The 23183-nt window shown below is 47.2% G+C and overlaps 1 protein-coding gene across 4 annotated transcripts in view; it reads right to left on the bottom strand.

Moving 5' to 3' along the window:
• Positions 1-23183, bottom strand: part of PTK2B (protein tyrosine kinase 2 beta) — an 85057-nt gene that overhangs the window by 3478 nt on the left and 58396 nt on the right. For all 4 annotated transcript variants that reach the window (XM_036405197.2, XM_036405194.2, XM_054518084.1 and 1 more), the window contains 7 exons: positions 18158-18283; positions 9124-9270; positions 8264-8299; positions 7725-7752; positions 7449-7495; positions 5532-5672; positions 3362-3442 (listed from right to left, as the gene is read on the bottom strand). In XM_036405197.2, the coding sequence (XP_036261090.1) occupies positions 3362-3442; positions 5532-5672; positions 7449-7495; positions 7725-7752; positions 8264-8299; positions 9124-9270; positions 18158-18283 (606 nt within the window). The remainder of the gene's footprint in view (positions 1-3361; positions 3443-5531; positions 5673-7448; positions 7496-7724; positions 7753-8263; positions 8300-9123; positions 9271-18157; positions 18284-23183) is intronic.

Below are 23183 nucleotides of genomic sequence, written 5' to 3'. Positions count from 1 at the left end.
CCCAGGAAATTCTGGATTTTTTCCCCAGGAAATTCAAGAATTTTCTCCCAGGAAATTCGGAAATTCTGACATTTTTCCCCAGAAAATTCTGGATTTTTTCCCCAGGAAATTCTGACATTTTGCCCAGAAAATTCTGGATTTTTTTTCCCAGAAAATTCTGGATTTTTTCCCCAGGAAATTCAAGAATTTTCCCAGAAAATTCTGGATTTTTTTCCCCAGGAAATTCAAGAATTTTCTCCCAGGAAATTCTGGATTTTTCCCCCAGGAAATTCTGTCATTTTTCGAGGAAATTCTGAATTTTTCCCAGGGAAATTTTCCAGGAAGCTGCAGAATTTTTCCAGGAAATTCTGGATTTTTTTCCCCAGGAAATTCAAGAATTTTCTCCCAGGAAATTCTGAAAATTTTTCCCAGAAAATTCTGGATTTTTTCGAGGAAATTCTGAAAATTTTTTCCCCCAGAAAATTCTGGATTTTTTCCCCCCAGGAAATTCAAGAATTTTTCGAGGAAATTCTGAAAATTTTTCCCCCCAGGAAATTCTGGATTTTTTTCCCCCAGGAAATTCAAGAATTTTCCCAGAAAATTCTGGATTTTTTTTCCAGAAAATGCTGGATTTTTCCCCAGGAAATTCTGACATTTTTCCCAGAAAATTCTGGATTTTTTTCCCCAGGAAATGCAAGAATTTTTCCCAGAAAATTCTGGATTTTTTCCCCCCAGGAAATTCTGTCATTTTTCGAGGAAATTCTGAATTTTTCCCAGGGAAATTTTCCAGGAAATTCTGGATTTTTTCCCCAGAAAATTCTGGATTTTTTTCCCCCAGGAAATTCTGACATTTTTCCCAGAAAATTCTGGATTTTTTCCCCCAGGAAAGTCAAGAATTTTTCGAGGAAATTCTGAATTTTTCCCAGGGAAATTTTCCAGGAAATTCTGGATTTTTTTCCCAGGAAATTCTGACATTTTTCCCAGAAAATTCTGGATTTTTTTCCCCAGGAAATTCAAGAATTTTCCCAAGAAATTCTGAAAATTTTCCCCCCAGGAAATTCTGACATTTTTCCCCAGAAAATTCTGGATTTTTTCCCCAGGAAATGCAAGAATTTTTCCCAGAAAATGCTGGATTTTTCCCCAGGAAATTCAAGAATTTTTCCAGGAAATTCTGGATTTTTTCCCCAGGAAATTCAAGAATTTTTCCCAGAAAATTCTGGATTTTTTCCCCCCAGGAAATTCAAGAATTTTTCGAGGAAATTCTGAATTTTTCCCCGAAAATTCTGGATTTTTTTCCCCCAGGAAATTCTGGATTTTTTCCCCCCAGGAAATTCTGGATTTATTTTCCCCAGGAAATTCTGAAAATTTTTCCCCAGGAAATTCTGAATTTTTCCCACGGAAATTTTCCAGGAAATTCTGGATTTTTTCCCCAGGAAATTCAAGAATTTTTCCCAGAAAATTCCGGATTTTTTTTCCCCCAGGAAATTCTGAATTTTTTCCAGAGAAATTTCCCAGGAAGTTCCAGAATTTTCCCAGGAAATTCTGGATTTTTTTCCCCAGGAAATTCAAGAATTTTTCCAGGAAATTCTGACATTTTTCCCAGAAAATTCTGGATTTTTTCCAGGGAAATTTTCCAGGAAGCTGCAGAATTTTTCCAGAAAATTCTGGATTTTTTTCCCCAGGAAATTCAAGAATTTTTCTCCCAGGAAATTCTGGATTTTTCCCCCCAGAAAATTCTGGATTTTTTCCCCCCAGGAAATTCTGTCATTTTTCGAGGAAATTCTGAATTTTTCCCAGGGAAATTTTCCAGGAAATTCTGGATTTTTTCCCCAGGAAATTCTGACATTTTTCCCAGAAAATTCTGGATTTTTTCCCAGGAAATTCAAGAATTTTTCCCAGAAAATTCTGGATTTTTTTCCCCAGGAAATTCAAGAATTTTTCCCAGAAAATTCTGGATTTTTTCCAGGGGAATTTTCCAGGAAGCTGCAGAATTTTCCCAGGAAATTCTGGATTCTGCAGAATTTTTCCAGGAAATTCTGGATTTTTTCCCCAGGAAATTCAAGAATTTTCTCCCAGGAAATTCTGAATTTTTCCCAGAGAATTTTTCCAGGAAGTTCCAGAATTTTCCCAGAAAATTCTGGATTTTTTCCCCAAGAAATTCTGACATTTTTCGAGGTAAATTCTAACATTTGCCCAGGAAAATTTTCCAGGAAGTTCCATGGTTTTTCCATAAAATTCCGTATTTTTCCCTGGAAATTCCAGAATTTTTCCAGAAAATTCTGACATTTTCGCAGAAATTTCCAGAAATTTTCCAGAAAATTCTGGATTTTTGCCAGAGAATCAGAAATTTTCCAGAAAATTCTGGATTTTTGCCAGAGAATTCCATGGGTTTTCCAGAAATTTTCATCATTTTCCCCAGGAAATTCCAGAATTTTCCGAGGAAATAATGACAGTTTTTCAGAAAATTCAAGAATTTTTCCAAAAATTTCTGAAATTTTCCCAGGAATTTCCATGGATTTTCCAGAAAATTACGTATTTTATCCCCATAAAATTCAAGAATTTTTCCAGGAAATTCTGAAAATTTTTTCGAGGAAATTCTGACATTTGCCCAGGGAAATTTTCCAGGAAGTTCCATGGTTTTTCCATAAAATTCCGTATTTTTTTCCAGAAAATTCTGGCATTTTCCCTGGAAAATTTTCCACAATTTTCCCAGGAAATTCTGGATTTTTGCCATAAAATTCCATCGTTTTTTCCAGGAAATTCTGGATTTTTTTGCCAGAAAAATTCCAGAATTTTTCCAGCAAATCCCGTATTTTTCCCAGAAATTTTCATAATTGTTTCCAGGAAATTCTATAATTTTTCGAGGAAATAATGGAAGTTTTCCAGAAAATTCCGGGATTTTTTTTCCCATAAAATTCAAGAATTTTTCCAGGAAATTCTGACATATTTCCAGAAAATTCTGAAGTTTTCCCAGAAATTTCCAGCATTTTCCCAGAAAATTCTGGAATTTTTTTTCCAGAAAATTCTGGAATTTTTTTCCAGAAAATTCTGGAAATTTTTGCCAGAAAATTCCATGATTTTCCCATAAAATTCTGTAATTTTTCCAGAGAATTCCATAATTTTTCCAGGAAATTCCAGATTTTTTTCCAGAAAATTCCAGAATTTTTCTCAGGAAATTCCAGATTTTTTGCCAGAAAATTTTGGGAATTTCCCCAGGAAATCGGTTCAAGGATCCCAAGGAGGATCTGGGATCGTGGCAATCGATCCCACCACGGATCCAACGATCCAAGGTCAGAGCGGGGAGCGTTTTTCCAGAATTTCCGGGGAATTTTCCGGAATTTTCCGTACGAGTGGGGAGTTTCGGGAACGCCGCCGCGGGTACCTCGGTGCGGGACGAGGCCGGGAGCTCGGGCAGGACGGCGTCGACGCTGCCGATCAGATTCCGCAGGGACAGCCCGATGTTCTGCGGGGCCGGAGAACCTCGGCATGGATCCGTCCCAGCGGGGCCCGGATCCCACCAGGGGTGGATCCCACCAAGGGATGGATCCCACCAGGGCCCGGATCCCACCAGGGAATGGATCCCACCAGGGCACGGATCCCAACAGGGAATGGATCCCACCAGGGAATGGATCCCACCAGGGCCCGGATCCCACCAGGGCATGGATCCCACCAGGGCACGGATCCCACCAAGGGAATGGATCCCACCAGGGGTGGATCCCACCAGGGAATGGATCCCACCAGGGCATGGATCCCACCAGGGGTGGATTCCCGGTGGGAATGGTTGGGGGTGGGATGGGGGGAGGGGTCTGTCCAGGAGAGGTGGGAGAGGCTCCAACCGTGGAGACAAGGAGGGAGCCGGGAATGTGGGAATGTGGGAATGGGTCCCAGCATGGAGCCGAGGAGCCAATGGAAGGGCTGGGAATGTTGGAGATTCCACAATGGATCCGAGGAGCCAATGGAAGGCCTGGGAATGTTGGAGATTCCACAATGGATCCAAGGATCCATGGGAGGAACAGCTGGGAATGTTGGAGATTCCACCAAGGATCCAAGGAGCCAATGGAAGAGTTGGGAATGTTGGAGATCCCTCCAAGGATCCATGGGAGGAGCTGGGAATTGGTTCAAGGATCCCAAGGAGGAGCTGGGAACGTGGGAATTGGATCCAAGGGAGGAGCTGGAAGTGCTGGAGACTCTCCCACCATGGATCCAAGGATCCAATGGAGGAACTGGGAATGTGGGAATTGGTCCCACCATGGATCCATGGATCCAAGGGAAGAGCAGGGAATGTTGGAGATCCCACCACGGATCCAAAGCCCCAAGAGAGGAACAGGGAACGTTGGAGACTCTCCCACCACGGATCCAAGATTCCAATGGAGGAGCTGGGAATGCTGGGATTGGTCCCACCATGGATCCAAGGATCCAAGGGAAAAGCAGGGAATGTTGGAGGTTCCACCATGGATCCAAGGACCCGATGGAGGAGCTGGGAATGTGGGAATTGGTCCCACCATGGATCCATGGAGTCAATGGAAGAGTTGGAAATGTTGGAGATTCGGCCACGGATCCAAGGATCCAAGGTAGGAACAGGGAATGTTGGAGATTCTCCCACCATGGATCCAAGGGAAGAGCAGGGAATGTTGGAGATCCCACCATGGATCCAAGGATCCCAAGGAGGAGCTGGGAATGTTGGAGATTCCACCACTGACCCAGGAATCGTGGGACAAGCTGGGAATCAGTTCAAGGATCCCAAGAGAGGGTCTGGGAATTTGGGATTTGGTGCCACCATTGATCCGAAGCCCCAAGAGAGGAACAGGGAATGTTGGAGACTCTCCCACCACGGATCCAAGGGAGGAGCAGGGGATGTTGGAGATCCCACCATGGATCCAAGGACCCAAAGGAGAAGTTGGAAATTTGGGAATTGTTCCCACCATGGATCCAAGGATCCAACGGGGAATGTTGGAGATCCCACCATGGATCCAAGGACCCAATGCAGGAATTGGGAATGTGGGAATTGGTCCCACCATGGATCCATGGAGCCAAGGGAAGAACAGGGAATGTTGGAGGTTCCACCACGGATCCAAAGCCCCAGTGGAGGAGCTGGCAATGTGGGAATTGGTCCCACCATGGATCCAAGAGAGGAACAGGGAATGTTGGAGACTCTTCACCACGGATCCAAGGGAAAAGCAGGGAATGTTGGAGCCCCCACCACGGATCCAAGGACCCGATGGAGAGGTTGGAAATTTGGGATTTGGTTCCACCATGGATCCAAGGATCCAAGAGAGGAACAGGGGAATGTTGGAGACTCTCCCACCACGGATCCAAGGGAGGAGCAGGGAATGTTGGAGATCCCACCACGGATCCAAGGACCCAAGAGAGGAACAGGGAATGTTGGAGCCTCCCCCACCATGGACCCAAGGACCACCCAGAAATTCCGGAATCTTCCCCCTCTCCGGGACACGCCCCCCCCTTCCCAAAGCGGCATCAGCCAATGGGGATGCCCGGTTCCCCGCCGGCCGTGTCCCTGTTCCCGGGGGGATTCCCGCGGGATGGGCGCCCACCTTGACGGCCAGGACGTAGCCGTGGGGCGGCAGGCGGCCGATGTCGTCCTTGAGCTGCAGCACGGCGCGCACCAGCTCCGTGACGCTGCCGTACACCGCGTCCGACGAGCGGTCCAGCCGCGCCGTGGGCGCCGGCCGCAGCTGGGACCGGAGGGGGATACCGGGGATGGAAAGCAGGGGTGAAAAGGGGATAAACGGGGATAAAAAGGGGATAAACGGGGATAAAAAGGGATGGCAGGGATAGCGGGGAAAACAGGGATAAACGGGGATAAACTGGGATAAAAAGGGATAAAAGGGAAAACAGGGATAAAAAGGGATAGCGAGGATAACAGGGAAAACAGGGATAGCAGGGATGGCAGGGATAAACAGGGATAGCAGGGATGGCAGGGAAAACGGGATCAGAATTTCCAGGATAACAGGGATGACGGGATCGGGAAAACAGGGAAAACAGGGATCAAAAGGGATGGCAGGGATAGCAGGGAAAACAGGGATAAAAAGGGATAGCAGGGATAACAGGGAAAACAGGGATGGCAGGGAAAACAGGGATAGCAGGGATGATGGGATCAGGAATCCCGGGAAAATGGGATCAGGAATTCAGGGAAAACAGGGGTAACGGGATCGGGAAACCCGGGATAACAGGGATAATGGGATCAGAAATTCCAGGATAACAGGGATAATGGGATCGGGAATTCTGGGATAGCAGGGAAAACAGGGATAACGGGATTCCAGGAATTCCGGGATAGCAGGGATAATGGGATCAGGAATCCTGGGATAGCAGGGAAAAGAGGAATCTGAAATTCCAGGATTAAAGGGATAACGGGATCAGAAATTCCAGGATAACAGGGATAATGGGATCAGAAATTCCAGGATAACAGGGATAACGGGATTGGGAATCCCAGGAAAACAGGGAAAACGGGATCAGAAATTCTAGGATAACAGGGATAACGGGATCAGGAATTCCGGGATAGCAGGGATAATGGGATTGAGAATCCTGGGATAGCAGGGATAACGGGATCAGGAATTCTGGGATAACAGGGATCAGGAATTCTGGGATAACGGGATCAGGAATTCCGGGATAGCAGGGATAACGGGGATCAGGAACTCCAGGAAAAACGGGAAAATCAGCATCTGTCAGCAAGGGGTTGTGGTGCTCCCATCCCTGGGAAAGGCTGGGATAGGGATTGGAGGATCCTGGAATTCCGTGACCATGGAATGGGGTGGGGTTGGAGGTTCCTTCCCTTGGGATCTTGGGAAGGAATTCCCAGAGAATCCCCGGGAGCGTCCGAGGGTGGATTTGGATCACCCTGGGATGGTGGGAAGTGTCCCTGGGATCACGGGATTGAGGGTCCATGGATCCCAAAATCCCAAACCATTCCGGGATTCTGGGATCAGGGACACTCGGGATCTATCCTGAGGGATTTTTATGGAATTCAGGGATGGAAAAGGGAAGGGAGACCCTTCCTGGAGTCCTGAATTCCCAGTGAAACCCCTGGATCCCAAAATTCCTTCCCAAGGAGGAGTCGGGATGGGGCTGGATCCAATCCAGAGGGATTTGGGACCCTGGAATGGCAGGGAATGGCTCCCACCATGACCAGAGGTTCGGGATTTGGGGATTTTGGGATCTTGGGAAGGAATTCCTGGATCCAGAGAATCCCTGGATCCCTGGGAATGTCCAAGGAATCACCCTGGGATCTTGAAGGTCCCTTCCCACCCAAACCATCCTGGAATCCTTTGGGATTTCCCGGCGGGCCCCGGCCCCGATCCCGATCCCGGCCCCAATCCCGATCCCAGCCCTGATCCCGATCCCGATCCCGATCCCGATCCCGTCTGACCCCTCTGGAGCTGGGACCGGCCGGGAAAATTCCCGCCCTGTGGATCCCAGAGGGATCCGGATCCCGGATCCATCCCAGGTCTTACCTGCGCCCCAAGTCTCGGCGGCTTCTGGGGGGGCCCCGTGAATTGCGCTGGGAAAAGGGAGGGAAAAATCATTCCAGAAGATTCCAGGGAATCGTGGGAGCGCCACGAAACCCCGGGATCCGCACCCAACCCCTTCCCCTGGGATCCCAATCCCAGATTTCCCAGCTCGGGGAAAAAATGGGAATTTCACTCGTGGCGGAGGGCGGATCCACGGGGAAACGTTCCCGAGGTGAATTCCGGGTGGGAATTCCGGGGTGGGAATCGGCAGGGACTCACTGTAATCCGTCTCCTTCTCCGGGAGGAGCTGGAAGGGGGGGAAAAATCGGGAATTAGAGACCCCAAAATTCGGGATGGAGGGAGGGAAGGCCCCAAAATTCGGGATGGAGGGAGGAGGAGCCCCAAAATTCGGGATAGAGGGAGGAAAGGCCCCAAAATTCGGGATACAGGGAGGAAAGGCCACAAAATTTGGGATGGAGGGAGGAAAGGCCCCAAAATTTGGGATAGAGGGAGGAGGAGCCACAAAATTTGGGATGGAGGGAGGAGGAGCCCCAAAATTTGGGATGGAGGGAGGAAAGGCCCCAAAATTCGGGATACAGGGAGGAGGAGTCCCAAAATTCGGGATGGAGGGAGGAAAGGCCACGAAATTCGGGATGGAGGGAGGAAAGAGGGAGGAAATGTCACCATTCCCTGCTGGAATGTTGGGAAGGGTCCTGGGATCCAACCCCCATCCCCCCCCCACCTTGGGAATTCCCATTTTCTGGATAATTCTCCCAAAGACAGGGGTGGATTTTCCCGGGATTTCTGGGATCACTCACCGGGGGAACGTTGTTGTTCAGGAACACCTTGGGATCCTGGAAAAGGGGGGAAAAGAGGGTGAGAGGTGGGGAAAAATGGGGAAAAATGGGGAAAAGGGGGGGAAAAGGGGTGGAAATTCCCGTTTTCAAAATATTAATAATAATAATAATAATAATAATAATAATAATAATAATAATAATAAAGTGCAACTGAAAATGCCTTAACGTTCCCCAACATTCCAAATATTCCCTTGGATTGTGGAGTCCCTGGATCCCGAAATTCCTTCTCAAGGAGGGGTCGGGATGGGGCTGGATCCAACGCCAGGCTGGGAGAGCAGCTGGGAATGTGCAGCTGGATCAGGGGAGGATCCAGGGAATCCTTGGAGCCGCTTCCCCATCCCAAAGGGGCTCCAGGAGAGCTGGGATTGGGGCAAGGGCTGGAGGGGCAGGAGCCAGGGAATGGCTTCCAGTGGGAAAGGGGAGCTTGGGATGGTGGGATCTTGGGAAGGGATTCCCGGCTGGGCTGGGATTCCCAGAGAATCCCTGGGAGTGTCCAAGGGTGGATTTGGAGCACCCTGGGATGGTGGGAAGTGTCCCTGGAATTGTGGGATTGAAGGTCCGTGGATCCCATCCCAAACCATTCCGGGATTCTGGGATCAGGGACACTCAGGATCCATCCCGAGGGGTTTTCATGGAATTCGGGGATGGAAAAGGGAAGGGAATGGAGGGAATTCCCTGGGAAAGGGGAGCTTGGGATTGTGGGATTTCGGCAAGGAATTCCCGGAGCTCTCCAGGAACCCCATCCGGACGCGATCCCCACCCAACCCATCCCACGAGGGACGATTCCCGACGGGATTTTTGGGAATTCCGGGATGTCTGACCAGGTTCTGGACCTCCTTCTGGAGCCAGCGTTGATCCTCCAGCATCTCCCTCTGCTGGCGCTCCATGGCCTGCTCCACCCGCAGCCGCTCCAGCTCCAGCAGCTGCTGCGCCTCCTCCCGGCTCGAGGGGCGCTGGAAATCCTCCTCCTGGAATCCCGGGAATGCCCGTTATCCCGGGAAATAAACCACACCACCCCATCGGGGGGACGGGGATGATCGGCGATCGATTAATGGTTGATTGTGGGGATGATCGGTGATCGATTAATGGTTGATTGTGGGGGACGATCGGCGATCGATCAATGGTTGATTGTGGGGGATGATCGGCGATCGATTAATGGTTGATTGTGGGGAACGATCGGCGATCGATTAATGGTTGATTGTGGGGGATGATCGGTGATCGATTAATGGTTGTGGGGGACGATCGGCGATCGATTAATGGTTGACTGTGTGGGATGATCGGTGATCGATTAATGGTTGATTGTGGGGGATGATCGGCGATCGATTAATGGTTGATTGTGGGGGATGATCGGCGATCGATTAATGGTTGATTGTGGGGAACGATCGGCGATCGATTAATGGTTGATTGTGGGGGACGATCGGTGATCGATTAATGGTTGATTGTGGGGGATGATCGGTGATCGATTAATGGTTGATTGTGGGGAACGATCGGCGATCGATTAATGGTTGACTGTGGGGGACGATCGGTGATCGATTAATGGTTGATTGTGGGGGATGATCGGTGATCGATTAATGGTTGATTGTGGGGAACGATCGGCGATCGATTAATGGTTGATTGTGGGGAACGATCGGCGATCGATTAATGGTTGATTGTGGGGGACGATCGGTGATCGATTAATGGTTGATTGTGGGGAATGATCGGCGATCGATTAATGGTTGATTGTGGGGGATGATCGGTGATCGATTAATGGTTGATTGTGGGGGATGATCGGCGATCGATTAATGGTTGATTGTGGGGGACGATCGGTGATCGATTAATGGTTGATTGTGGGGGATGATCGGTGATCGATTAATGGTTGATTGTGGGGGACGATCGGCGATCGATTAATGGTTGATTGTGGGGGATGATCGGTGATCGATTAATGGTTGATTATGGGGAACGATCGGTGATCGATTAATGGTTGATTGTGGGGGATGATCGGCGATCGATTAATGGTTGATTGTGGGGGATGATCGGTGATCGATTAATGGTTGATTGTGGGGAACGATCGGTGATCGATTAATGGTTGATTGTGGGGGACGATCGGTGATCGATTAATGGTTGATTGTGGAGTTAATTAGGAGTTAATGAGCTCCCTCCGTAGCGAGGAGTCGATGGAGTTCCAGGGAGGGGTTCCCAGTGTGGGGCTGGAGAGGGTGGAGGGGAGGGTGGGAGGAAAAGGGGGGAAAAAGGGGGGAAAAATGGGGAAAAGAGGATAAAAAAATGGGGAAATGGGAGAAAGAGGAAAGGGGAAAAGGGGATAAAGGAGGAAAAATGGGGGAAAAGGGAAAAATGGGAGAAAGGGGGAAAAGGGGGGAAAAGGGGGAAAGAGGGGAAAGGGAAAAGGGGGAAAAGAGGGAAAAGAGGGGAAAAGGGGGGAAAGGGAAGAAAAATGGGAAAATGGGGGAAAGGGAGAAAATGGGGGAAAAGGGAAAGGGGAAAGGGGAAAAGGGAAAAGGGGATAAAGGAGGAAAAATGGGGGAAAAGGGAAAAAAGGGAAAGTGGAAAAATGTGGGAAAAGGGGGAAAGAGGGGGAAAGGGAAAAAGGAGAAAAAAGCAGGGAGGGGATGGGGATAAAGGGGAAAAGGGGAAAGGGGGAAATGGGGGAAAGGGGATAAAGGAGGAAAAATAGGAAAAAGGGGGAAAACAGGGGAAAGAGGGGAAAAGGGAGGAAAAGGGAGGAAATGGGAAAGAGGTGAGAAGGGGAAAAGGAGGGAAAGGGGAAAATGGAAAAGGGGGAAAAATGGGAAAATGGGTAAAGGGGGAGAAAAATGGGAAAATGGGGGAAAGGGGAAAAAAGGGGAAAGGGGAAAGGGGGAAAAGGAGGAAAAATGGGGGGAAAGGGGAAAAGGGGGAAAAGGAGAAAAAGGAGGAAAGGAAAAAGGAGGGGAAGGGGGGGAAAAGGAGTAAAAAGGGGGAAATGGGGAAGAAGGGGGGAAAAGGGAAAGATGGAAAAGGGAAAAGGGGGGAATGGGGAAAATGGGGGAAAAGGGAAAAAGGGGGAAAAGGGGAGGAGGAAAAGGGGAAAGAGGGAAAAAAAGGGAAAGGGGGAAAAGGGGAAATGGGGAAAACAGGAAAGAGGGGGAAAGGGAGGAAAAGTGGGATATAGGGGGATAAAGGGAGGATAGGGATAAAAATGGGAAAGGGGGGAAAAGGGGAAAAAGGGAAAGAGGAAAAATGGGGGGAAGGAAGAAAGGGGAAAAGGAGAAAAGGAGGGAAAAGGGGAAAAAAGGAGAATAAAGATGGGAAAGGGGGAATAAAGGAGGGGAAAGGGGAAAAGAGGGAAATGAGGAAAAAGGAGAAAAAGGGAGAAAATGTGAAAAGGGGGAAAAAACGGGAAAGGGGAATTGGGAAAATTGGAAAGAGGGGGAAGGGGAAAAGGGGAAAAATCAGGGGGAAAGGGAAAAAGGGGAAAAGGGGAAAAATGGGAAGGGGGAAAAGGGGAAAAAGGGGAAAGGTGAAAAAGGAGGGAAATGAGAAAAAGGGGGATAAAGGGGGGAAGGGAAAAAGGAGAAAAATGGGAAAAGGGGGAAAAGGCAGAAAAGGGGAAAAGGGGGAAAGGGAAAAATGGGAAAAGAGGAGGAAAAATGGGGGAAAGGGAGAAACTGGGAAAAGGGGAAAAGGAGAAAAAAGGGGGAAAATGGGATAAAGGGGGAAAAGGGGGGAAAAGGAGAAAAATGGGGAAAAGGGGTAAAGGGGATAAAGGGAAGAAAAGGGGAAAAGAGATAAAAGGAGAAAAATGGGGGAAAAGGGAAAAAGGGGAAAAGGGGGAAAATGGGGATTATGAGGAAAAAGGGGAAAGGAGAAAGAATGAGGAAAAAAAGGGGAAAATTGGGGGGAAGGGGGAAAAAGGGGGGAAAAAGGAAAAGGGGGAGTAGTGACAAAAACAGGAAAAGGGGAAAAAAGGGGAAAAAAGGGGAAAAAAGGGGAAAAAAGTAAAATGGGGGAAAAGGGGGATAAAAGGGGAAAATCAGGATAAAGGGGGGAAAAAGGGGAAAAGGGGTAAAAGGAGGTGAAAAGGGGGAAAATGGGAATAGAGGAGAAAAAAGGGGAGAAGAATTAGAGGGGGAAAAGAGGGGAAAAAATGGAGGGGGAAAAGGGAGAAAAAAGGGGGGACGGGGGAGAAAATGGGGCAAAAAGAGGAAAAAGAGGGGAAAAAAGGGGAGAAAATGGGGAAAAAAAGTGGGAAAAAGAGGGAAAAAAGGAAAAAATGGGGGGAAACGGGGGAAAAAGTTGGGAAAATGGGGGAAAATGGGGGAAAAGAGGGAAATTCCAGCAAGGAGAGGCGACCACGGCGTTCCAAAAAAAAAATCCGGGATGTGGGGTGGGGAAACCGGGAGAGATCCCAGAGATGCTGGGGCTGGGATTTGAGCCTCCAGGGGATCCAGCGGGGAGCGGCGGCGGCGGGAAAGCAGCGGCGGGAAAGCGGGAAGCGGAACCCAAAAACCGGGAGGGAGTTTGAGGGTTGGGAATTCCTCCGGATCCCAAATCCAAACGGGAAGCCGATCCCAAGGAATCCCGAAAATGGAACGGATTTTGAGGACTGGGAAGGCATCGAGATCCCAAAAATGGGAGGGATTTTTGAGTGTTGGGAATTTCTCCAGATCCCAAATCCCAACGGGAAGCAGATCCCAAAAATGGGATGGATTTTAAGGATTGGGAAGGCATCGAGATTCCAAATCCCAATGGGAAGCAGATCCTAAAAATGGGATGGATTTTGAGGATTGGGAATTCCTGCAGATCCCAAATCACAACGGGAAGCAGATCCCGAAATGGGAGGGATTTTTAGGGTCGGGAAGGTTTCCAGATCCCGAATCCTAAAAATGGGAGGGCGTTTGAGGGTTGGGAATTTCTCCGGATCCCAAATCCCAACGGGAAGCAGATCCCAAAAATGGGATGGATTTTAAGGATTGGGAAGGCATCGAGATTCCAAATCCCAATGGGAAGCAGATCCTAAAAATGGGATGGATTTTGAGGATTGGGAATTCCTGCAGATCCCAAATCCAAACAGGAAGCAGATCCCAAAAACGGGATGGATTTTGATGATTGGGAATTCCTGCAGATCCCAAATCCCAACGGGAAGCAGATCCCGAAATGGGAGGGATTTTTAGGGTCGGGAAGGTCTCCAGATCCCGAATCCTAAAAATGGGAGGGAGTTTGAGGGTTGGGAATTCCTCCGGATCCCAAATCCCAACGGGAAGCAGATCCCAAGGAATCCCGAAAATGGAACGGATTTTGAGGACTGGGAAGGAATCGAGATCCCGAAAACAGGATGGATTTTGAGGATTGGGAATTCCTCCAGATCCCAAATCCCTGTGGGAAGCAGATCCCAAAAATGGGATGGATTTTTAGGGTCAGAAAAGCATCCAGATCCCAAATCCCAAATCCCAATGGTAAGTGGATCCAATGGATTCCAACAAGAAGATTTTTGAGGATTGGGAATTCCTCCGGATCTCAAATCCCAACGGGAAGCAGATCCCAAGGGATCCCGAAAATGGAACGGATTTTGAGGACTGGGAAGGAATCGAGATCCCAAAAACGGGATGGATTTTTAGGATTAGGAATTCCTCCAGATCCCAAATCCCACTGGGAAGCAGATCCCAAAAATGGCAGGGATTTTTAGGATCGGGAAGGCATCCAGATCCCAAATCCCACTGGGAAGCAGATCCCAAAAATGGCAGGGATTTTTTAGGATCCCCAGTGGGAAGTGGATCCGATGGATTCCAACGAGAAGATTTTTGAGGATTGGGAATTCCTCCAGATCTCAAATCCCAACGGGAAGCAAATCCCAAGGGATCCCAAAAATGGAACGGATTTTGAGGACTGGGAAGGAATCGAGATCCCGAATCCCAATGGGAAGCAGATCCCAAAAATGGGAGGGATTTTGGAGGATCGGGAAGGCATCCAGATCCCGAATCCTAAAAATGGGAGGGATTTTGAGGATTGGGAATTCCTGCAGATCCCAAATCCCAACGGGAAGCAGATCCCAAAAATGGGATGGATTTTTTAGGATCCCCAGTGGGAAGTGGATCCGATGGATTCCAACGAGAAGATTTTTGGAGGATTGGGAATTCCTCCGGATCCCAAATCCCAACAGGAAGCAAATCCCAAGGGATCCCGAAAATGGGATGGATTTTGAGGACTGGGAAGGAATCGAGATCCCGAATCCCAGTGGGAAGCAGATCCCAAAAATGGGATGGATTTTTAGGATCGGGAAGGCATCCAGATCCCGAATCCTAAAAATGGGGTGGATTTTGAGGATCGGGAATTTCTCCGGATCCCAAATCCCAATGGGAAGCAGATCTCAAAAATGGGAGGGAGTTTGAGGATCGGGAAGGTCTCCAGATCCCAAATCCTAAAAATGGGATGGTTTTTGAGGATTGGGAATTTCTCTGGATCCCAAATCCCAATGGGAAGCAAATCCCAAGGGATCCCAAAAATGGAACGGATTTTGAGGACTGGGAAGGAATCGACATCCCAAAAACGGGATGGATTTTTAGGATTAGGAATTCCTCCAGATCCCAAATCCCGAATGGGAAGCAGATCCCAAAAATGGCAGGGATTTTTTAGGATCCCCAGTGGGAAGTGGATCCGATGGATTCCAACGAGAAGATTTTTGAGGATTGGGAATTCCTCCGGATCCCAAATCCCAACGGGAAGCAAATCCCAAGGGATCCCGAAAATGGAACAGATTTTGAGGACTGGGAAGGCATCGAGATCCCAAAAACGGGATGGATTTTTAGGATTAGGAATTCCTCCAGATCCCAAATCCCACTGGGAAGCAGATCCCAAAAATGGGAGGGATTTTGAGGACTGGGAAGGCATCCAGATCCCGGATCCTAAAAATGGGATGGTTTTTGAGGATTGGGAATTCCTCCGGATCCCAAATCCCAACGGGAAGCCGATCCCAAGGGATCCCGAAAATGGAACGGATTTTGAGGACTGGGAAGGCATCGAGATCCCGAATCCCAACGGGAAGCGGATCCCAAAAATGGGAGGGATTTTGAGGACTGGGAATTCCTCCGGATCCCGAATCCCAATGGGAAATTGATCCCAACAATGGGAACACTTTTGAGGATTGGGAATTTCTCCAGATGCCGAATCTCAGTGGGACGATCTTTGAGGAATTTTTGAGAACCGGGAATTCCTCTGGATCCCAAATCCCAACGGGAAGTGGATCCCAATGGATTCCAGCAATGGGAGGATTTTTGAGGATCGGGAATTCCTCCGGATGCCAAATCCCACCGGGACGATCTCTGAGGGATTTTTTGGAGGATCGGGAATTCCTCCGGATGCCAAATCCCAATGGGAAGCAGAATCCCAATGGATCCCAAAAATGGGATGGATTTTGAGGATTGGGAATTCCTCCAGATCCCAAATCCCAACAGGAAGGACATCCCAAAAATGGGACAGTTTTTAAGGATTGGGAAGGTCTCCAGCTGCCGAATCCAACCAAAACAATGTCTGAGGGATTTTTGAGGATTGGGAATTTCCCCGAATCCCCTCGGGCCGATCTCTGAGGGGTTTTTTGAGGACTGGGAATTCCTCCGTATGCCAAATTCCGATGGGAAATCGATCCCAAAAACGGGATGGATTTTGAGGATTGGGAATTCCTCCGGATGCCAAATCCCAACGGGAAGCGGATCCCAATGGATCCCAAAACCGGGAGGATTTTGGAGGATCGGGAATTTCCTCCAGCTCCCAAATCCCACTGGGACGATCTCTGAGGGATTTTTTGGAGGATTGGGAATTCCTCCAGATGCCAAATCCCAAGGGGAAGCAGGATTCCAATGGATCCCAAAAATGGGATGGATTTTGAGGATTGGGAATTCCTCCAGATCCCGAATCCCAACAGGAAGCAGGTCCCAAAAATGGGACAGTTTTTAAGGATTGGGAAGGTCTCCAGATGCCGAATCCAACCAAAACAATCTCGGAGGGATTTTTGAGGATTGGGAATTTCCCCGAATCCCCTCAGGCCGATCTCTGAGGGATTTTTTGGAGGATTGGGAATTCCTCCGTATGCCAAATTCCAATGGGAAATCAATCCCAAAAACGGGATGGATTTTGAGGATTGGGAATTCCTCCGGATGCCAAATCCCAACGGGAAGCAGATCCCAATGGATCCCAAAACCGGGAGGATTTTGGAGGATCGGGAATTTCCTCCAGCTCCCAAATCCCACTGGGACGATCTCTGAGGGATTTTTTGGAGGATTGGGAATTCCTCCAGATGCCAAATTCCAATGGGAAGCGGATTCCAATGGATCCCAAAAATGGGATGGATTTTTGAGGATTGGGAAGGTCTCCAGATCCCAAATCCCAATGGGAAATTGATCCCAACAATGGGAGGATTTTTGAGGATTGGGAATTTCTCCAGATCCCGAATCCCACCGGGACGACCTCTGAGGACAATTTTTGAGAATCGGGAATTCCTCCAGATCCCAAATCCCACCGGGACGACCTCTGAGGGATTTTTTGAGGACTGGGAATTCCTCCGGATGCCAAATTCCAATGGGAAATCAATCCCAAAAACGGGATGGATTTTGAGGATTGGGAATTCCTCCGGATGCCAAATCCCGACGGGAAGCAGATCCCAATGGATCCCAAAAACGGGATGGATTTTGAGGATTGGGAATTCCTCCGGATGCCAAATCCCGACGGGAAGCAGATCCCAATGGATCCCAAAAACGGGAGGATTTTGGAGGATCAGGAATTTCCTCCAGCTCCCAAATCCCACTGGGACGATCTCTGAGGGATTTTTTGGAGGATTGGGAATTCCTCCGGATGCCAAATTCCAATGGGAAGTGGATCCCAATGGATCCCAAAAATGGGATGGATTTTTGAGCACCAGGAATTCCTCAGGATGCCAAATCCCAACAGGAAGCAGATCCCAAAAAATGGGACAATTTTTAAGGATTGGGAATTCCTCCGGCTCCCGGATCCCATCAGGACGATCTCTGAGGGATTTTTGAGCACTGGGAATTCCTCCAGATGCCAAATTCCAATGGGAAGTGGATTCCAATGGATCCCAGCAATGGGAGGATTTTTGAGGATTGGGAAGGTCTCCAGATGCCGAATCCGAACAGGACAATTTTTGAGGATTGGGAATTCCTCCGGCTGCCAAATCCCATCGGGACGATCTTTGAGGGATTTTTTTGAGGATTGGGAATTCCTCAGGATGCCAAATCCCAAGGGGGAGCAGATCCCAAAATCGGGATGGATTTTTGAGGATTTGGAAATTCCTCCGGATCCCAAATCCCAACAGGAAGCAGGTCTCAACAATGGGACAGTTTTTGAGGATTGGGAAGGATTCCAGATGCGGAATCCCGCCGGGACGATCTCTGAGGACAATTTCTGAGGACCGGGAATTCCTCCAGATCCCAAATTCCAATGGGAAGTGGATTCCAATGGATCCCAAAAATGGGACCATTTTTGAGGATTGGGAATTCCTCCGGATCCCGAATCCAATGGGAAATTGATCCCAACAATGGGACAGTTTTTGAGGATTGGGAATTTCTCCAGATGCCGAATCCCACCGGGACGATCGCTGAGGACAATTTTTGAGAACCGGGAATTCCTCCAGATCCCAAATCCCACCGGGACAATCTCTGAGGGATTTTTTGAGGACTGGGAATTCCTCCGGATGCCAAATCCCGACGGGAAGCGGATCCCAATGGATCCCAAAAACGGGAGGATTTTTGAGCACCGGGAATTCCTCCGGCTCCCGAATCCCCCCGGGCCGGTCTCCGAGTGGTTTTTGGCGCGCCGGGCAGGCCTGGGCCTGGTGGTGGTGACGGCGGCGGCGCCGTGGGCGCTTACCCTCACGCTGTGCCTCTTGAAGCCGCCGTGCCGGGCCGGGGGCGGCGTGCGCCGGGAGAGCGCCGGGCTCGGGACCTCGGCGGGGCTGGCGAGGGTGGGAGAGCTGGCGCAGAGCCCCTCCGGAACCTGGGAATCCGGGAATGCCGGGACGGGAACCACGGCGCCGCCGGGAACCACGGCGGCAGCGGCAGCGGCGGCGGCGGCGGCGGGAGCGGGAGCGGGGTTAGCGCGGACGGATGCGCGGACGGACGGACACGGGGACGGACACAAGGGGTGGACACGGGGACGGACACGGGGACGGACACAAGGGGTGGACACAGGGACGGACACGGGGACGGACACAGGGACGGACATGGGGATGGACATGGGGACGGACACACACGGATGGACACAGGGATGGACACGGGGACGGACACGGGGATGGACACACAGATGGACGCGGGGATGGACACAGGGACGGACACAGGGACGGACACGGGGACGGACACGGGGATGGACACAGGGATGGACACGGGGATGGACACGGGAACGGACACGGGGACGGACACAGGGATGGACACACAGACGGACACAGGGATGGACACGGGGATGGACACGGGAACGGACACGGGGACGGACACACAGACGGACACGGGGACGGACACGGGGATGGACACAGGGACGGACACGGGGATGGTCACAAGGACGGACACAGGGACGGACACAGGGACGGACACACAGACGGACACGGGGATGGACACGGGGACGGACACAGGGATGGACACAGGGATGGACACAGGGACGGACACACAGATGGACACGGGGACGGACACGGGGACGGACGCGCGGACGGCGCGGGGAGCGGGATGGGGATGGGCCTGGACGGGGCCTTGGGGATGTTCCTGGGGACGTTTTGGGGAAATTTTGGGGAAATCTTTTTTCAGGTATTTTGGGGTGTTTCGGGAAATTTTGGGATACTTTGGAATACTTTGGGATATTTTGGAATATTTTGGGATATTCTGGGATACTTCAGGATATTTTGGGGGGTTTTTTGATATTTTTGGATGTTTTGGGATATTGTGAAATATTTTGGTATATTCTGGGGTATTTTGGGATATTTTTTTTATTTTGGGATATTCTGGGCTATTTGGGGATTTTTTTGGATTTTGGGATATTCTGGGGTATTTTAGGATATTTTTGGGGGATGTTTTGGGGTATTCTGGAGTATTTTAGGATATTTCAAAAATATTTTTGGAATTTTTTTTTGGGCTGTTTTGGAATATTTTGGGGCATTTTGGGATAGTTTGGGATAGTTTGGGATATTCTGACATATTTTGGGAATACTTTGGGATATTTGAGAATACTTTGGTATATTCTGGGCTATTTTAGGATATTTTTGGATTTTGGTATGTTCTGGGGCGCTTTAGGATATTTTGAAATATTTTCAGATTTTTTGAGCTGTTTTGGGATATTTTGGGAAATTTCGGGATATTTTGGGAAATTCTGGGATTTTTTCAGACATTTAGGGATTTTTTTTGGATAGTTTGGGCTATTTGGGGAATTTTTGGGAAATTTCGGGATGTTTGGGGAAATTTCGGGATATTTTGGGAAATTCTGGGATTTTTTTTCAGATATTTAGGGATTTTTTTTGGGATAGTTTGGGCTATTTGGGGAATTTTTGGGAAATTGTGGGATGTTTTGGGAAATTTCGGGATATTTTGGGAAATTCTGGGATTTTTTCAGATATTTAGGGATTTTTTTGGGATAGTTTGGGCTATTTGGGGAATTTTTGGGAAATTATGGGATGTTTTGGGAAATTTCGGGATATTTTGGGATATTCTGGGATTTTTTCACATATTTAGGGATTTTTTGGGATAGTTTGGGCTATTTGGGAAATTTTTGGGAAATTGTGGGATGTTTTGGGAAATTTCGGGATATTTTGGGAAATTCTGGGATTTTTTCACATATTTAGGGATTTTTTTTGGGATAGTTTGGGCTATTTGGGGAATTTTTGGGAAATTTCGGGATATTTTGGGAAATTTCGGGATATTTTGGGAAATTCTGGGATTTTTTCTGATATTTAGGGATTTTTTGGGGATAGTTTGGGCTATTTGGGGAATTTTTGGGAAATTATGGGATATTTGGGGAAATTTCGGGATATTTTGGGAAATTCTGGGATTTTTTCAGATATTTAGGGATTTTTTTGGGATAGTTTGGGCTATTTGGGGAATATTTGGGAAATTATGGGATATTTTGGGAAATTTCGGGATATTTTGGGAAATTCTGGGATTTTTTCACATATTTAGGCATTTTTTTTGGGATAGTTTGGGCTATTTGGGGAATTTTTGGGAAATTATGGGATATTTGGGGAAATTTCGGGATATTTTGGGAAATTTCGGGATATTTTGGGAAATTCTGGGATTTTTTCGGATATTTGGGGATTTTTTGGGGATAGTTTGGGCTATTTGGAGAATTTTTGGGAAATTTCGGGATATTTTGGGAAATTCTGGGATTTTTTCAGATATTTAGGGATTTTTTTGGGATAGTTTGGGCTATTTGGGGAATTTTTGGGAAATTGTGGGATGTTTTGGGAAATTTCGGGATATTTTGGGATATTCTGGGATTTTTTTCACATATTTAGGGATTTTTTTGGGATAGTTTGGGCTATTTGGGGAATTTTTGGGAAATTATGGGATATTTGGGGAAATTCTGGGATTTTTTCACATATTTAGGGATTTTTTTGGGATAGTTTGGGCTATTTGGAGAATTTTTGGGAAATTTCGGGATATTTTGGGAAATTCTGGGATTTTTTCAGATATTTAGGGATTTTTTTTGGGATAGTTTGGGCTATTTGGGGAATTTTTGGGAAATTGTGGGATGTTTTGGGAAATTTCGGGATATTTTGGGATATTCTGGGATTTTTTTCACATATTTAGGGATTTTTTTGGGATAGTTGGGGCTATTTGGGGAATTTTTGGGAAATTGTGGGATGTTTTGGGAAATTTCGGGATATTTTGGGAAATTCTGGGATTTTTTCAGATATTTAGGGATTTTTTTGGGATAGTTTGGGCTATTTGGGGAATTTTTGGGAAATTGTGGGATGTTTTGGGAAATTTCGGGATATTTTGGGATATTCTGGGATTTTTTTCACATATTTAGGGATTTTTTTGGGATAGTTTGGGCTATTTGGGGAATTTTTGGGAAATTATGGGATATTTGGGGAAATTCTGGGATTTTTTCACATATTTAGGGATTTTTTTGGGATAGTTTGGGCTATTTGGAGAATTTTTGGGAAATTTCGGGATATTTTGGGAAATTCTGGGATTTTTTCAGATATTTAGGGATTTTTTTGGGATAGTTTGGGCTATTTGGGGAATTTTTGGGAAATTGTGGGATGTTTTGGGAAATTTCGGGATATTTTGGGATATTCTGGGATTTTTTTCACATATTTAGGGATTTTTTTGGGATAGTTGGGGCTATTTGGGGAATTTTTGGGAAATTGTGGGATGTTTTGGGAAATTTCGGGATATTTTGGGAAATTCTGGGATTTTTTCAGATATTTAGGGATTTTTTTTGGGATAGTTTGGGCTATTTGGGGAATTTTTGGGAAATTATGGGATATTTTGGGAAATTTCGGGATATTTTGGGATATTCTGGGATTTTTTGAGGATAGTTTGGGCTATTTGGGGAATTTTTGGGAAATTGTGGGATGTTTTGGGAAATTTCGGGATATTTTGGGAAATTCTGGGATTTTTTCAGATATTTAGGGATTTTTTGGGATAGTTTGGGCTATTTGGGGAATTTTTGGGAAATTGTGGGATGTTTTGGGAAATTTCGGGATATTTTGGGATATTCTGGGATTTTTTCACATATTTAGGGATTTTTTTGGGATAGTTTGGGCTATTTGGGGAATTTTGGGAAATTATGGGATATGGGGAAATTTCGGGATATTTTGGGAAATTCTGGGATTTTTTCAGATATTTAGGGATTTTTTGGGATAGTTTGGGCTGTTTGGGGAATTTTTGGGAAATTGTGGGATATTTTGGGAAATTTCGGGATATTTTGGGAAATTCTGGGATTTTTTCAGATATTTAGGGATTTTTTGGGATAGTTTGGGCTATTTGGGGAATTTTTGGGAAATTATGGGATGTTTTGGGAAATTTCGGGATATTTTGGGAAATTCTGGGATTTTTTCACATATTTAGGGATTTTTTTTGGGATAGTTTGGGCTATTTGGGGAATTTTGGGAAATTATGGGATATTTGGGGAAATTTCGGGATATTTTGGGAAATTCTGGGATTTTTTCAGATATTTAGGGATTTTTTTTGGGATAGTTTGGGCTATCTGGGGAATTTTTGGGAAATTTCGGGATGTTTTGGGAAATTTCGGGATATTTCGGGAAATTCTGGGATTTTTTCAGATATTTAGGGATTTTTTTGGGGATAGTTTGGGCTATTTGGGGAATTTTTGGGAAATTATGGGATGTTTTGGGAAATTTCGGGATATTTTGGGAAATTCTGGGATTTTTTCACATATTTAGGGATTTTTTTGGGGATAGTTTGGGCTATTTGGGGAATTTTTGGGAAATTGTGGGATGTTTTGGGATGTTTTGGGACATTCTGGCCTCCGAAGAGCGGGAATTGCACTCGGATCGGGATTGGCCTCATGCTAAGAGTGGGCTCGGGATATTTCGGGATATTTCAGGATATTTCGGGATATTTCGGGATATTTCAGGATATTTCGGGATATTTCGGGATATTTCGGGATATTTTGGGATATTTCGGGATATTTCGAGATATTTCGGGATATTTCGGGATATTTCGGGATATTTCGAGATATTTCGGGATGTTTCGGGATATTTCGGGATGTTTCGGGATATTTCGGGATATTTCGGGATATTTTGGGATATTTCGAGATATTTCGGGATATTTCGGGATATTTCGGGATATTTCGGGATATTTCAGGATATTTCAGGATATTTCGGGATATTTCGGGATATTTCGGGATATTTCGGGATATTTATTTCGGGATATTTCGGGATATACCA

This window comes from Molothrus ater, chromosome 32, assembly GCF_012460135.2.
Source record: "Molothrus ater isolate BHLD 08-10-18 breed brown headed cowbird chromosome 32, BPBGC_Mater_1.1, whole genome shotgun sequence".
In the NCBI taxonomy this organism is placed as follows: Eukaryota; Metazoa; Chordata; class Aves; order Passeriformes; family Icteridae; genus Molothrus; species Molothrus ater.
Note: the sequence above shows the minus strand (reverse complement) of the source record. Positions and strands in the feature narration are given on the sequence as shown.